At 53.1% G+C, this 13,678-nt stretch overlaps 4 protein-coding genes across 4 annotated transcripts; all 4 read right to left on the bottom strand.

The window, feature by feature from the left end:
• Positions 1-91: 91 nt before the first annotated feature.
• Positions 92-2,518, bottom strand: BU24DRAFT_462968 (uncharacterized protein; the record flags this gene model as incomplete). Its single annotated transcript, XM_033532065.1, has 1 exon — positions 92-2,518. One exon carries the CDS (start codon positions 2,516-2,518, stop codon positions 92-94), a length of 2,427 nt encoding a protein of 808 aa, XP_033382496.1.
• Positions 2,519-3,579: 1,061 nt separating this feature from the next.
• Positions 3,580-4,518, bottom strand: BU24DRAFT_433656 (phosphatases II; the record flags this gene model as incomplete). Its single annotated transcript, XM_033529987.1, has 1 exon — positions 3,580-4,518. The coding sequence occupies one exon, from the start codon at positions 4,516-4,518 to the stop codon at positions 3,580-3,582; it is 939 nt and encodes a 312-aa protein (XP_033382495.1).
• A 715-nt stretch (positions 4,519-5,233) lies between these two features.
• On the bottom strand, positions 5,234-8,624 carry BU24DRAFT_211161 (glycosyltransferase family 35 protein). Its single transcript, XM_033521937.1, has 6 exons — positions 8,261-8,624; positions 7,983-8,184; positions 7,855-7,932; positions 7,263-7,800; positions 6,887-7,214; positions 5,234-6,835 (listed from the first exon to the last, which is right to left on the bottom strand). The coding sequence occupies exons 1-6, from the start codon at positions 8,456-8,458 to the stop codon at positions 5,525-5,527; spliced, it is 2,655 nt and encodes an 884-aa protein (XP_033382494.1). The 5' UTR covers positions 8,459-8,624; the 3' UTR covers positions 5,234-5,524.
• A 3,569-nt stretch (positions 8,625-12,193) lies between these two features.
• BU24DRAFT_409920 (uncharacterized protein) lies at positions 12,194-13,306 on the bottom strand (the record flags this gene model as incomplete). Its single annotated transcript, XM_033525952.1, has 2 exons — positions 12,194-12,813; positions 13,120-13,306. 2 exons carry the CDS (start codon positions 13,304-13,306, stop codon positions 12,194-12,196), a joined length of 807 nt encoding a protein of 268 aa, XP_033382493.1.
• Positions 13,307-13,678: the final 372 nt, after the last annotated feature.

The raw sequence follows: 13,678 nt of genomic DNA, 5'->3' as shown, positions 1-13,678 counted from the left end.
TCTCATATACAAACACCCCAGCACCCGTCATACAAAAACAGGGGAAAGCCAACATTAACAGCCGGCCGCTCCCCAGAGAGCGGAGTGACAATCAAGCCTTCTCATCACGCCCAACACTGCCCTCCCTCTTCACACACTCGTCGTCCACGTCCATCTCATCGTCCCCTTCCTCAGCACACTCTTCCATATCCATCGCAGCCGCGTCCCCCGCGCCTGGCAGCCTCGGCCTGAGCGACAGCCCCTCATAAGGTAGCGGCGGCGACAGCGACGGCGAGTTGGGAGGGAGCGGGTACTTGTTTGCCATGAATGCGAGGACGCTGGGGGAGTGCTGCTGGCTCATGGGCGCCGCGAATTCCGTTGCCGTTCCTATGCCCGGTCTGAAGCTGTGGTTGTGGTCGAGACTGCTACCTCCCCCTGGGGCGAAGCTGGGTCGAAGGGAAGATGGGAGTCCTGCTGGGGGGTGAAGGGGGGGCCTGGGGTTGGTGACTTTGATCTGTCTGAACGGTATCTCCGGTACAGCGGTAGCGGTGCTGCTGTTGCGATCGATGTTCCCTCCGCCGCTCCTGTTGGTGTGGCCGTTCCCCCCCCAGTGAGTGAACGGGATAGGTCTATCGATGGGAAACCACGTCGGGTAATCGACTCTCTCCGGTTTCTCCTCCTCTGCTGCTTCTGCTACAGGCTTGGGCTTAGGCTTGGACTTGTGCTTGTGCTGGAGGCGCGAGTCCCTCGGATCCCAAATCTCATGCGTGCCACCGGGTCCGTACATCCTCTCCAGTTTCTCAATTGTTAGCCGGTTCCAGACTTCCCAGACTCGGTGCTCCTCTGCCGTCATGTTTCTCAGGCCTCTTTTGGGGGTTCCAGGCACGGCTTCCAGACACCTTGTCACACTGGGCAGTACTTGTCGCTCCATCATCTCCTGCTCCTCCTGAGGCGTCTGGCCTAAGAAGTTCAGACGGGTCGGTGTGTGCGTTCTGTCGCCGCCCGGTTCCCCCTGCGTCCGCGTCTGTGGTTCTTGCTGACGTTGCTGCTCCTGCTGCTGGGCATCGCCGCGGCTGAAGATGAGGCTGTAGTGTTCGTTGAAGGCTGCGGCCGTGGTGGGCCTGTTGACGCCGGTAGTAGGGCGGCCGTGGGCGGCGTTGTTGCCGCGTTGCGAGATGATTTGTCTGAGGGCGTCGCGGGCTTCTGATGCGTCGGGGACGTTGCGGTTGGAAGCACCACCAGGAGGATGGGGGGCTGTGATCGGTTGCGTGAATTGGATAGGTGAAGCATGAGCTGGAGGTGGAGGTGCAGAATGAGGTGGTGGTGGGCCAGTGTGGTTGTTATTATTGTCCCGTTGAGCCATCTCCATCATGCGTTGCTGGAGGAAATGCTTAGCTGTCATCGCGGGTGACAAGTGCTCGGTTTCAGAACGACGGATACCAGACTGAAGGATTCCATTGACGGGCTGTCTCGTGTCGACGTTCTGCGACCCATACGATGTCACTGTCGGACGTCCCATCTCGTTCGATGCCTGGTTGTTCACCGCTGTGAACTGTCCCTCATGAGGATCCCATTTCCTTTCCTCAAACCCCAAAGATTGCTCCCATCGAGCCGAATCATATCTCTCATTGGGGCCTTCCGGTGGACTTCGTTCTCCATTCCCAGCAGTCTCCAACTCAACCGCCCCCCTAACATCCACCCCCTCCCACTCCCCCAACAACCCCAACGGCAGTCCCCTCCCCCTCAAAAACACCATCGCCCTCAACACATCCACCTTCCCAGGCTCCTCAACATCCACCACCTGCCCCTCCAACCGCCCCTTCCGCTTCGCGTCCAGCGCCGCCATGAACCTCCCATCCTCCCACCACTCCGCACAATTCTCCGCCACAATCCTCGCCATCTCCTCGCGCGTGACGTCAAGAAGCAAACACACCGCAAGGTTAGTATCAATATACACGGCCCCCAGCTCCTCCCACATCGCCTCGACAATCACCCTCCTGAGCGGCGGAAACACAGCGCCGAACTGCACTTCAGCAGCCACCTCTCCCACGCCCGCAAGCGCGAGCGCCGCGTACGCCTCGCCGTCCGGAGCTCGCCACTCCATCTTCTTGCGTCCGAACCGCTCGTCGACTAACTTCTCGAGACCGTGACGGCGGTGCGAGGGGATCTCGGGCGTCTGACCTACTTCGAGAGTAGGAAACGCCGCGACTTTGACTAACTTCACCTCTTTCCCCTCGCCCTCCCGATCATCAGCCGCTTCTTCTTCCTGGAAGGCTTCATCTGCGTCGTCGTCGTCGCCGAGGGGTCCGGAGTCCCGTCTACTGCTCCTCCTCGGACGGCGGTTTTTCTTCTCACCGGTGGTGGTGCTGGGGGGGTTCAAGCTCGCGCGGGCTTTCTCCGTGGGGCGGCGAGCGCGCTTTGCCCTTGGGGGCTTGCTGTTGTCGGTGCCCTCGTCGGCGGGAGCGGCGGCGGTGGTGGCAGGGGGTGGGGAAGGGGAAGGGGATTTGCGGCGTTTGCGGACGGTTTTGATGTTCGCCATTGTGGGATGGAATGGTGTCTGGGTGTGCGGGGGGTGAGGTGTGTTATTTTGTTGTGTTGGATGTGTGTAGGTTGTATGTGAGTGGGTGAGGTTGTGGATTAAGAAGTTAGAATGCAAAGTAAAAAGTGTGTGAGAAGTGAGAAGTGAGAAGTGAGTGGGAGGAGGAGACACTATATGGCAGGAGCGAGAGTGGGAGGTACACCTGGCTTTTATGTGGGATACTGGGGACGGGACAGGACGAGATGAGATGGTATGAGGTGAAGGTAAAGGTGAAGGCAAAGGCAAGGCAGCAGTGGCGATTTGTCTGTGTAGTGAAAGTCAGATATGTTGGATTTTGACTGGACGGAAATGGATGGATCCAACTCAACCAAACAGACACACACAGACACACCGCTCAAACAAATGGGAAAATCACGGACGTGGAAACTTTAGGTACTCAACTTCACTCGCTCGTAAATAGAGGATGATGCCATGTCCAATCACTGCAATCGCATGTAAACCACGTTCGTTTAGTCATTGACTCATTCATTTATTTATCCGTCGTCTTGTATGTTAAAAGTACTTCACCGCCCGTTTGTCTTTCCTTGCGCCCCTTTTGTATCGATTCCGACAGGAAGAGCTGACTCACTCACTTGTCTCAACAAGCAAGCAAGCAAAGGGCGTCATATAAAAAGAAGGATGGCACAAGGCCGCAAAAGTCCGATCCCAAGGTCGTTTTGAAAATACGCCAGAAGAAAGATGCCAAAGCTATGGGGGGAGGGAAAACCAAAAGCCGTCCGCGTGGTGTTTTCGTTTCCCATCAGGATGATGATGGATAGATATGCTGTGTGGGTTGGTTGTATCGTCGAAAGTAGGGGAAAAGCTAGGAGGGAACGCCGTTGATGTGTATGCAGGGTATCTTTGTACAATAATGAAATAAACCAAAATTCTCGGCCAGCTAAATCGATCGACCCGGCGAGCCGGGTGAATGTGTTCCAAAGGGTAGGGGACGTGATAGAATCGAACGCTATGAGTTTGTTCGTGAAGTGTCGTCACTTACTCGGTTACAGTCGTCTCCCGTATCAAGCATCGCGGAAAGGCGCATCGCGGAAAGGCGTGTTGTCTCGGCCACCAAAGCGCAGCACGTCGGTCGGATCGACATCATTCCCCATCTCGATATCCTCGTCCAGGGTGTAATCCTGGATAGTCCGTTTCGCTCTGCCTCCCAGAACCTGCAACCTCGCGGCATCCGGTGTGCCTGGGCCTGAGCCAGAGTCCGCGCTGGATCTCGCAACAGCACGCTTCGCAGAAAGAATATCCCAGTGTGAACGCAGGACCGTCTTGATGGTATCGTCGAAATTAACGCAGAACCGCTGTGCCTGGCAGATCTGCATGGCCTGCACAAAGTCGAAGTCGCCCATCGTCTCCATCAGATACGCGGCCACGACCGCAGCCGACTTCTCATTGCCCGACTCGCAGAACACGAGAACCCTGCCCAGCGCTTCCTCGCCGGTGCTCTGTAGACCCGCTAATCGCACCTTTGCGAGATGCTGATTGATCATGCGGGTCGCTTTCGAAAAATTGGGGATCAGTGCGAAGTAGTTCGGTGCTTCGATCGATGCGACTTCCTGGCAGACGACCCGGGTAGTCTCCATCGCGCCATTCATGCTGCTTGAGTTGGTCCGGACAGCGAGCGCCATGGTGATGCCCGCCGAAGCAAGGAAGTTGACATCCTTCGCAGCAGTGAAAGGGCCCAGATACAGCCAGGGGATGATCATCTGTGCCTTGCGCCTCATCTCGTATGACCAATCCAGCAGCGTGTTCTTCTGTATGATACTATTCAGATTCATCTCTTGCAAGAAAGTCGTGTCGAGGTCAGCTTCGGTGATATCGTGCATGCCGACATTCAGCGAGGGCATATCCGAGGTGGCAGTAGGAGGCGGGACGACGATTCGCGGAGGCGCAGGCAGTCTGTATGTGTACTCGTGGTGGCGCTCGAGTGAGCGTGGGAAATCGGCCATCTGGGCATCCTCCGCGCGGAAGTTCGTCCGGGAAGGCGACATGGAGACCTTCATGGCCGTCAATTGAGGCGCACTCTGTATGTAATCTTTCACTGTCAAGATATCTCCCACAGCACTCGATACCATGGTTATATCACGAAGGATAGGTGGTGGATAAAATGCGCGGGGTGAGAAAGGTGGGATGGCACGCGGGGCCGTGGCAGGCGTAAGATCGTTCTCAAACGATCAGGTGTTTTCTTACCCGGTATGGCCGTAGCGCATAGAATTTGAATAGAGCAGAAGTGTCGGTGATTGCAGACAGAGAGAGGAGAGCTCAATCAGTACGCTCCCACCTGGCACTTCCGCCGAATGATGAGTTCGCCGGTTGGTAGTGAGGCACGGAAGTAATAGCGGTAATTTAGCGCTCGAGAGCTGGGTCGGTCGACTTATACTGGTGGTTGCGTATATGATGTGTGTTGTAGAGGCATCGGACGACTGTCATCGCAGAGAGTGCATCGCAAATGCGTTCGGGTTGAAGGAGTTGGGATTTGTTGTCGCCGTCGTTAGTCAGGCTGGTTACGAGTAATGTTGGAGTGAGGTTGGCCTAAAAGAGTTGTAGGGTCCAGGGAACGGCCGCTAACCCGGGAAGGGTAGTTACTGTTTAGCGGTGACGTCACGTGGCTGTCCCCTGTGTTGGTTGGTGAGTTGGGTTGGTTGCACAACACGAGAACGTGTATGGATGTGTCATTTCAAACGAGATGTTTCATTTCAAGCGTTGGATCGTGATGACTACCTCAAAGAAGACTAACAAGCTGGCTCACACAGAATGAAAAGTATTGAAAGGCTAGAAACATGAAATATATAAAGTAGAAATATAGAAGATAAAATCAATCTCTAGCGATCTACCGCTCTAGTGTTCCAACCGAAGCCAAGCCGGTATGGCGTATCCAGATGCGAGTCAGAGAAGGTTTATATATGAAAAAAAAGCAAATATGTTTCGTTATCACATTCGTCATCGAAAACCATTCTAGTCGTCCTTGGGAACAAGGGGCTCGACGTTCCAGATGGCTTCGGCATACTCGTCGATACACCTGTCGCTGGAGAAGAAACCCATCCTAGCGACCGTGAGAATGGTCTTGGTGGTCCACTCCTCGGTGTTCTTGAAGCTCTCGTCGATGAGCTTCTGGGTCTCGAGGTACGAGGCGAAGTCGTCGCTGACGAGGTAGTAGTCACCATGGTCGACGATGCCGTTGAGAAGGGCAGAGAAAGCGCCAGCGTCACCGAAAGTTCCAGAGGAGATGGTGTCGAACACAGTGGCGAGCTGCGAGTCCAACTGGTACTGGTTGTACAAGTGGTTGTGTCGGAGGTCCTCGACGTCCTCGGCGAGGTTGCCGAAGAGGAAGATGTTCTGCTCGCCAATCTCGCGAGTGATTTCGATGTTAGCTCCGTCGCAGGTGCCGATGATCAAACCACCGTTCAGGCAGAACTTCATGTTGCTAGTTCCACTAGCCTCGGTACCTGCGGTCGAGATGTGCTCGCTGATGTCGCTGGCAGGGCAGATAATCTCAGCCTTGCTGACATTGTAGTCCTCCAAGAAGATGACCTTGAGGAGGTCGCCGACGTCGGGGTCGTTGTTGACCACCTTTCCGACCTGGTTGATCAAGTGGATGACGGTCTTCGCCATCCAATATCCGGGAGCAGCCTTTCCACCGAAGATGGAGACACGAGGGACCTGCTTCTTCTTCTCCTCGGCGGACATCTTCTTGATTTCCAAGTAGCGGTGGATCACACCGAAGATGTTCAGCTGCTGTCGCTTGTACTCGTGGATACGCTTGACCTGGACATCGAAGAGTGCAGAGGGGTTGACGGTCACGCCGTTGTGCTCCTTGATGTGCTTGGCGAGCCTGACCTTGTTGGCGTACTTGATCTCGCGGAACTCCTTACGGAAGTCCTTGTCATCGACGGCGGCCTCGAGCTTGTGGAGGAGAGTGAGGTCCTTTAGGAAGTCGTGTCCGCCGAGCTTGGAGGCAATGAGATCGGACAGTCTGCGGTTGGCCTGGTGGAGCCACCTACGGGGGGTGATGCCGTTAGTGACGTTGGTGAACTTGTCGGGGCCGTAGATCTTGACAAAGTCCTTGAAGATGGTGGTCTTGATCAGGTCGGAGTGCAACTCGGCAACACCGTTGACCTTGTGAGAACCAATGAGGGCAAGGTAGGCCATGCGGACCATCTTGGGGTTAGACTCCTCGATGATGGATACACGAGACAGCATCTCGCGATCCTGGGGGAAGTTCCTCTCGACGAACTGCAGGAAGTGCAAGTTGATCTCGAAGATGATCTACATGGTATGTTAATTTGGAGATTCACGTTGGGCTAAGGATCAGCCTACCTGAAGATGGCGGGGGAGCAAGTGCTGGAACAGCGGGACCGACCACTTCTCCAATGCCTCGGGGAGAACGGTGTGGTTGGTGTAGCCAAAGGTCTTCTGAACGATGCTCCAAGCCTCGTCCCACTCAAGACCCTCAACGTCGACCAAGATTCTCTGGAGTTCGGGGATGGCAAGGGTCGGGTGGGTGTCGTTGAGCTGGATGGCGACCTGGTTGGGGAAGTCCCTCCAGGAGCGCTTGGTCTTCTTGAATCGTCGGACGATGTCATAGAGGGATGCAGCGCACCAGAAGTACTGCTGCTTCAGGCGGAGCTCCTTACCGCGCTCCAAGCTGGTCGTTGTCAGTATATAGTTTCACAAGCAACATTGAAGTACATACTTATCGTTGGGGTACAATACAGCGGAGATGGTTTCGGCGCGCTGCTGGTCGGCGACGGAGCTCTCATACTCGCCCGAGTTGAACTTCTGGAAGTCGAACTCTCCCGAGGCAGCTTTGCTGCCCCAGAGACGGAGGTTATTGCATGTGGGCGTCTTGTATCCGGGAACGGGCACATCAAAGGCTACAGCCTGGACGATCTCGCCGCCCTCCCATGAGGAGTGCTGCTTACCCTCGTCATCCTGCCACCTGTTGACGTGTCCGTAGAACTGGATGTCGACAGTGATGTCGTGGCGCTTGAACTCCCAAGGGTTGAAGTCAAGCCAGTAGTCTGGGACTTCTACCTGGTATCCGTCGACAATCTCCTGCTTGAAGATACCATATCTGTAACGAAGACCGTAGCCCCAGGCGGGGTAGTTGAGGGATGCGAGGGAATCGAGGAAGCAGGCGGCGAGGCGTCCGAGACCACCGTTTCCGAGGGCAGCATCGTGTTCTTGGGAGATGATGTCTTCCATGCGGAAGCCGAGCTCGCTGAGGCCCTCTGGATAAGGATATTAGTAGTTGTACCGTAGTTCCACCCAATTGAGACACTCACTCGTAGCAAGATCCTTCTGCTCCACGTTCAACATGGCATTGTCCAAAGCACGTCCCATCAGGAACTCGAGGGAAAGGTCTGGTCTAGTCAGTCTTCGAACTATGATGGTTTGAATCGCCCATTCTCACAGTATACACGCTTCTGGTCGGTGAAGGTCTGCGTCTGCTGGGTCTTGTTCCAGTCCAGGACCAATCGGTCGCGGAAGGCCAGGGCGGTTCCGGCATAGGCAGCGGACTCGTCGCAGTTGTAAAGGGATCGCGCGAGGGTGGTTTCAATGTGTCGGACGGCCTCCTTTCCGAATTCCTCGGGAGTTGAGAAGGGCTTGGGTGTCTATAGAGAGTAATCAGACAAATGATCGAGTCGAGGAAGCGCGATTAGATACGCGCGGCGGTTGCGGGAGACTTACGAACTTCCTCCAGGCCTCACGCTGGGGCTCTGGGATGCTGGCCTCTACATTCTTGATCTCGCTGGGGCCGAAACCAGTGACGGTACGCTTATGCTTGGGTCTGGTGAAGTTTGCGGGACCGACGGGGCCCTTGAGGTCGGAGAGGGGAGCGCTGGTGGAGGGACGGCGCTCGCGAACGTTGGTAGCGTCGTTGGACATCTTGAGAGCTTCGAGATGTCAATTGAGGTGGGGAGACAGTTGGTTGACTCGAGCACGAGAGAGACGAGACGATTGGAGAGAATATAGGGCGGGGTAGGTGTGTAAAGTTGGCGCTGATGGAGGTGTGAGGGAGATGATTGTTGAGGTCGGAGGGGTAGCTCGCTCGGGAGAGACGGCTGGAGGATGAAGGAATGAGAAAGGCGGTGGAGGAGGAAGAGGAGGGAGCAAGCTTATAAAGTAAATATAAGCCGTGCAGGAGGTGTAGCCGTAAGAAAGAGGAGGTGGTGAGAAGGAGGAGGAGGAGGAGGAGGGAGGGGAGGGGACAGGTGTTGGATGGTGTTTCAAGCAACGGGATGCCGCGGGGCGGAGTTGCGATATGTATGTTATGTATCTATATGCATGCACACGACATGTATGTACTTATTTATTTACTTGTTTGTGTATACACGGGATGCAGAGGAGATCAAGGAGATCAAGAAGATCGCAAAGTAAAAGACGATGACGGGTGATCAGGAGAGCATGACGGAAGGGAGGGATGGAGGTGGAGTACGATGGTTAGTAGAGGTACCTAGTGAGGTACTCGAGGTGGGATGGGTCTCTTAGAAATCGCGGGGAAGAAACGGCCCTTGGATGCAAGTTGGAGTGATCTAGGCGGAGATGGGAGTAGTACGGTTCCATTAAGTTACTCTCCTGGCAGGATTGGATGAAGATGTGTGTGAATACTTGATTAATATTGTGAAAAAGGGTTGTTCTGGTTGCTGTTACTCGTGTATTCGTGTTTCTGTGGATGGGGACGGGATGAATGTTGTTGAGAGCTGCAGCTGCACGGATGACCCCACGCGTTGCGCTAATCTCCATGCCAATCAGACGAATCAATACCGAGTATGTGCTGTGCTACCTTCTTCACCCACAATCACCATCAGTCCATACTTCGTCCGACACAGAAGAGAAACAGAAATGACCAATTGTGTGACTTTTGAGCGATCGGAAAATTGACAGTCGAAACAGTTGGTATTACTCTCTGATGTCCGTAGGAAGAGGCGATGCATTCATTATATTCATAGGTAGTGGTGGTGGTCTTAGTCGTAGGTACAGAGAAGTCGGTCAAGCCAATTACGTCGTCATCGCGCATTCGACGTTCTAGACCTTTCTCGTCCTTAGCGTCCATCTATGCCCTATAGGGCTAGATCTATACATACATACATACATACGTACATGTTACCCCTCCACACAAATAAACACACAAATACTCCAAACACATAAACATACAAGAAGCGACGTATCTACAGACAAAAACCTCGTTATTTATCAGCCAATTCATATCAATCTCCATCGCATGCCTATCAAATTTCATCAATCATGCCAGATCTACAATCCAACTTCCTAGTTCCGGTCCCTCCGTTGGTGTTGTTCCATATCGTCCCTATCGATAGATTCCGTACCCACAGCGCCTTTCTACTCGTAGCTAGACACGGCCAGCATCGAGACCCTCCTCACCTGATATATTCAATCAACCTTGCAAATTCTACTCTACCCAGTATCAAAAGATCCACTCCTCGCTTTCAACAAAGAGAGACAATAAAATCTATGAAGAGGAAGAATGGCATTGGGTAAGAAACAGGAAATGCCTTTCTGTGTGGGATGTGATAACATCTGATATGAAAGTATATCATCAAGGCTATACTGTGCAAGGTTTAATGTCGTCCATTATTGTACGGAGCATACCAAGTACGATGCGAACAATTTTGCATGTACGAGTGTCTAACATTTCTACGTACCTTGGTCTGCACGTGTAACGCAGATCCTGCATCCTGTTCGCGTCTCTAGTAATATCGCCTCTCTAAATACCTTCTGCCAGATTTGACCAGGAACAAGAAGGAAATATACACCAACACCTCCGAGCGGAAGCCATACCTATAACTGCTTCATCTCTAGATCTACCCCATCTCAACCTCATCTCCTCTCGACTCAATAGTTCACTCCCTCATCGAAGATCGAAGCCAAGCAACCCACGAACTTACTTAACCTACTCTCCCCAACCTAGCCCAATCCAATCCCACGCCTTGCCCAAAACACGCCTCTTAGCCTCAAACTGCAAGCAAGCTTCACGAACCATTGATTTTTCGACGCCTCTGAAAACTACATCCCAAAGCAGCCTCCAAGACAACATTCTAGCTCGCGGTTTTCAGAGCACTAGATCGCGACTCCCAAAGCCACATCAGATAAAACGCCAGAAAGGAGATTAAACGTGAAAAGCCTCCGAGACATGTTCTGTTCTTCAGCCTCAAAGCATCAAGCCTAAAAGCCTTCCTCCGAAGAAGATCAGTCGGATCAAGACTAGAACTACCTACCTACTGACCAACGGCGTGAACTAACTAACTAACCAACGACTACACACATGAACTACTAGTACTACCTCTTGTACCTATCTACAGGAAAGCCACGCACATACACACGCACTCCGACTCGTACCTACCTAGAATTCGTATCTAACGGCATTGCGCAGAAAAAGGCCCAAAAAGCCCTACTGTGTACACTCCAGATCCAGATCTTTCAGCCTCAAGCCACACCCCATCATCGATGCAAGCTAAGCGATATCCACTCACCACAAACGTCTCCTCACCAAATCCCCTCCGACCAAGAAAAACTTAAAAGTAAATAAAAACCGTTAAGTTTAAAGTCGCGTTCGCGCGTCGTGACAATTCTCGGAACAAATAAACAGAAACGAAAGCCAAACGAAAACGAAACGTGCTTCAAAAAGGCCACACACATGCTTGACACATGTTCGTTTTTCGCGATACTGACTATCGTTTTCGTGAGGCTGAAGTTGATCGAAGCCTCCTCCAACAGCCACCACGCTTTTTGCTAGTTGCTAGTGTGGAAATGTGAGGGTACGCGGTGCGGAAGATTCCATAGACGACGGCGGCGGTGCGCGCGTCTACGCGAGAGTGTGGGAGAGAGTCTAGAACGTGAGGTCGACTTTTGGCTATCTACTTGTGTGTGCTTCTTTTGGTGGGTGAGTGTGAGTGTGAGTACAGCGATATCGTGGCTAGTCTGTCTTTGGCACGTATGAGTGGTGAAGTTATGCGAAGGCTCACATCGAGTAAAGACATCCTCTTACGCTAGGGGAACGTACGTACCTAGAGCAAAATATCACGCACCTCACTATAAGAAAATAAGACGGCATAAACCACGACACGAGGGTTGCAAATAAACAGATATGTGGGAGGACAAGTTCATAGTTATACTTTCTTCATTTCTACATCTCCTTATCTACACCTAACTACACCTTAATTCCTCTCTCTAAACGCTCTTCAACTCGTGGGTATAACGCCCTTTGATTAAAATCACAAACTAAATTCAACACCATACAAATCCCCTTTCCCAAACAACCAAAGGAAAAATAAGAAGAAACCTGCAAAAAAAAAAAATAAACAAGATGGGGTATCGTGATATCTTTTGTACATTACAAACTGAGATGGCGACAAAAGGAGGAAAGGTCTGAGGGGATGAAACACCGGAGCTGTGGGACGTGGGAGGGATTACAAGATATGCCAGAAATATGATGGAAAGGACGATATCGTGGTGATGTTGTTCGTTTCGTCAGACTGGACTGGTAGTGAGTATGCCTCGCACAGCGAAGCGAAAGCAGAAAAATGTCGTGTGAGAGATGCTACGCTATGCTTAAAAAAAAGAATCGTCATCGTTTCGTTCCACAACGTCGTCCTCCAAGAATCAAGGACTCGGCTCCGGAGTCTGCATGCCGTGCACCCATACCGCCGCACGAGGCAAATCGAGCGACATCCTAGGGTGCGGGCGTCTGTCGTCGTCCGTCTCGCAGCACGTGTTCCTCCTCTTTCCTGCTGACGACTTCGGGAGGGCGAGGGCGAGGGCTGCTGGCCGTTGGAGATCCCGGACCTTGGCGTCGACCATTTCCGGGGTGATGCGGAAGAGGCCGAAGTGCATGTCCTCGAGGATGCAGAACTTGGTTGCGTCGATGTGGCGGACGGAGAAGAGGGACCGCGATTCGATGAGCGACCAGTGCCTGGTGGAGCGGCTGCGGTCGTCGATGAAGTCATGGGCCAAGGCGAGGGCGGAGAGCAGGATGAGTTCTGGGCATGACGAGGACGGTTGGGTGGTGAGGTCAAACTTGGACGTGAGGGATGATCCAGGGGTGAGGCATGCTCGCCACGAGCTGGCGAAGCGCTGCGTCAGGGCGTCGAGGATGCAGGCTGCGAAGGCGATGATTTCGACGGGCAGCTTGGAGCGCTCCAGGATGCCGCGGACGACGGGGAGGGATGGTCGGTGAGGAGATGCGTTGCTGGGGACGAGGTTGGAGAGTTGTGTAGCGTAGACTATTTTCATGCCGTGTTAGTGACATGATGATCGACAGCATTGTATTACAGGAATAGAAATGGTAACAAGGGGGAGATGACGTCGGTCCACTGTTTTGTCTTTGGCGAAGCAATCATCGGCGGTACCTGGCATCCACCTCCACTTCGCTTCCCTGGACGGGGAAGGAGATCTTGGTGGTAATATTGCAATTCATGCCTGATGTCCTCGATGCCATGATGATGCTCCACAGAAACATGAAAGTTGGATTCAGGGTTGGGGCTGGGCAGGCTGGGGCTGAGAGCACGTGACAAGCCACTAACACTAACCTTCTAGCTCAGGAGCCTCTTGCGCTACCTGGGGGTTCAACAAAGGTAGACTTGATGATGGTAATAGCGCAGATGCGGAGGGAGTATCGGAGAGGGTGTCCCTGACGGGCGGCGGCGTTGGGAGGTTCGACAGCGGAACGTAGGTCGCAAAGTACTTGTCCAACTCTTCATCGGTCATGTCCGACATGTCTGATACCGTGCTGGCGGGAGACAGTGGTACATCTCTTCGGTCCATGGTTTTTATGGTGTTCTCTTTCTTCAAGGCGTAGGTCCCGGCCAAAATCCAAACAAGGGCGTTCGAAGCGGTGGGAGCATTCCAGAATGTGTGTGTAGAGATCGGCTGGTGAAGGTTGTTTTGCTACCTCCAGAGTGGAACCTTTGTGGGTAGGATGGATATGTCTCGAAGGGGAGAAGAATGGAAAGGGTAGGGTATGGGAGGGTGCCGGGTACTCTATATAGTAGAATGGATCTAGGTAGAGCTGGGAGAAGGAGTATGCAGATCCCCGTATGTAGTTAAGAGTTAGAGTATTGTATGAGAGTAGAGGGCCAGAGGTGTGTG

Source organism: Aaosphaeria arxii (genome assembly GCF_010015735.1).
Source record: "Aaosphaeria arxii CBS 175.79 unplaced genomic scaffold BU24scaffold_5, whole genome shotgun sequence".
Classification (NCBI taxonomy): Eukaryota; Fungi; Ascomycota; class Dothideomycetes; order Pleosporales; genus Aaosphaeria; species Aaosphaeria arxii.
Note: the sequence above shows the minus strand (reverse complement) of the source record. Positions and strands in the feature narration are given on the sequence as shown.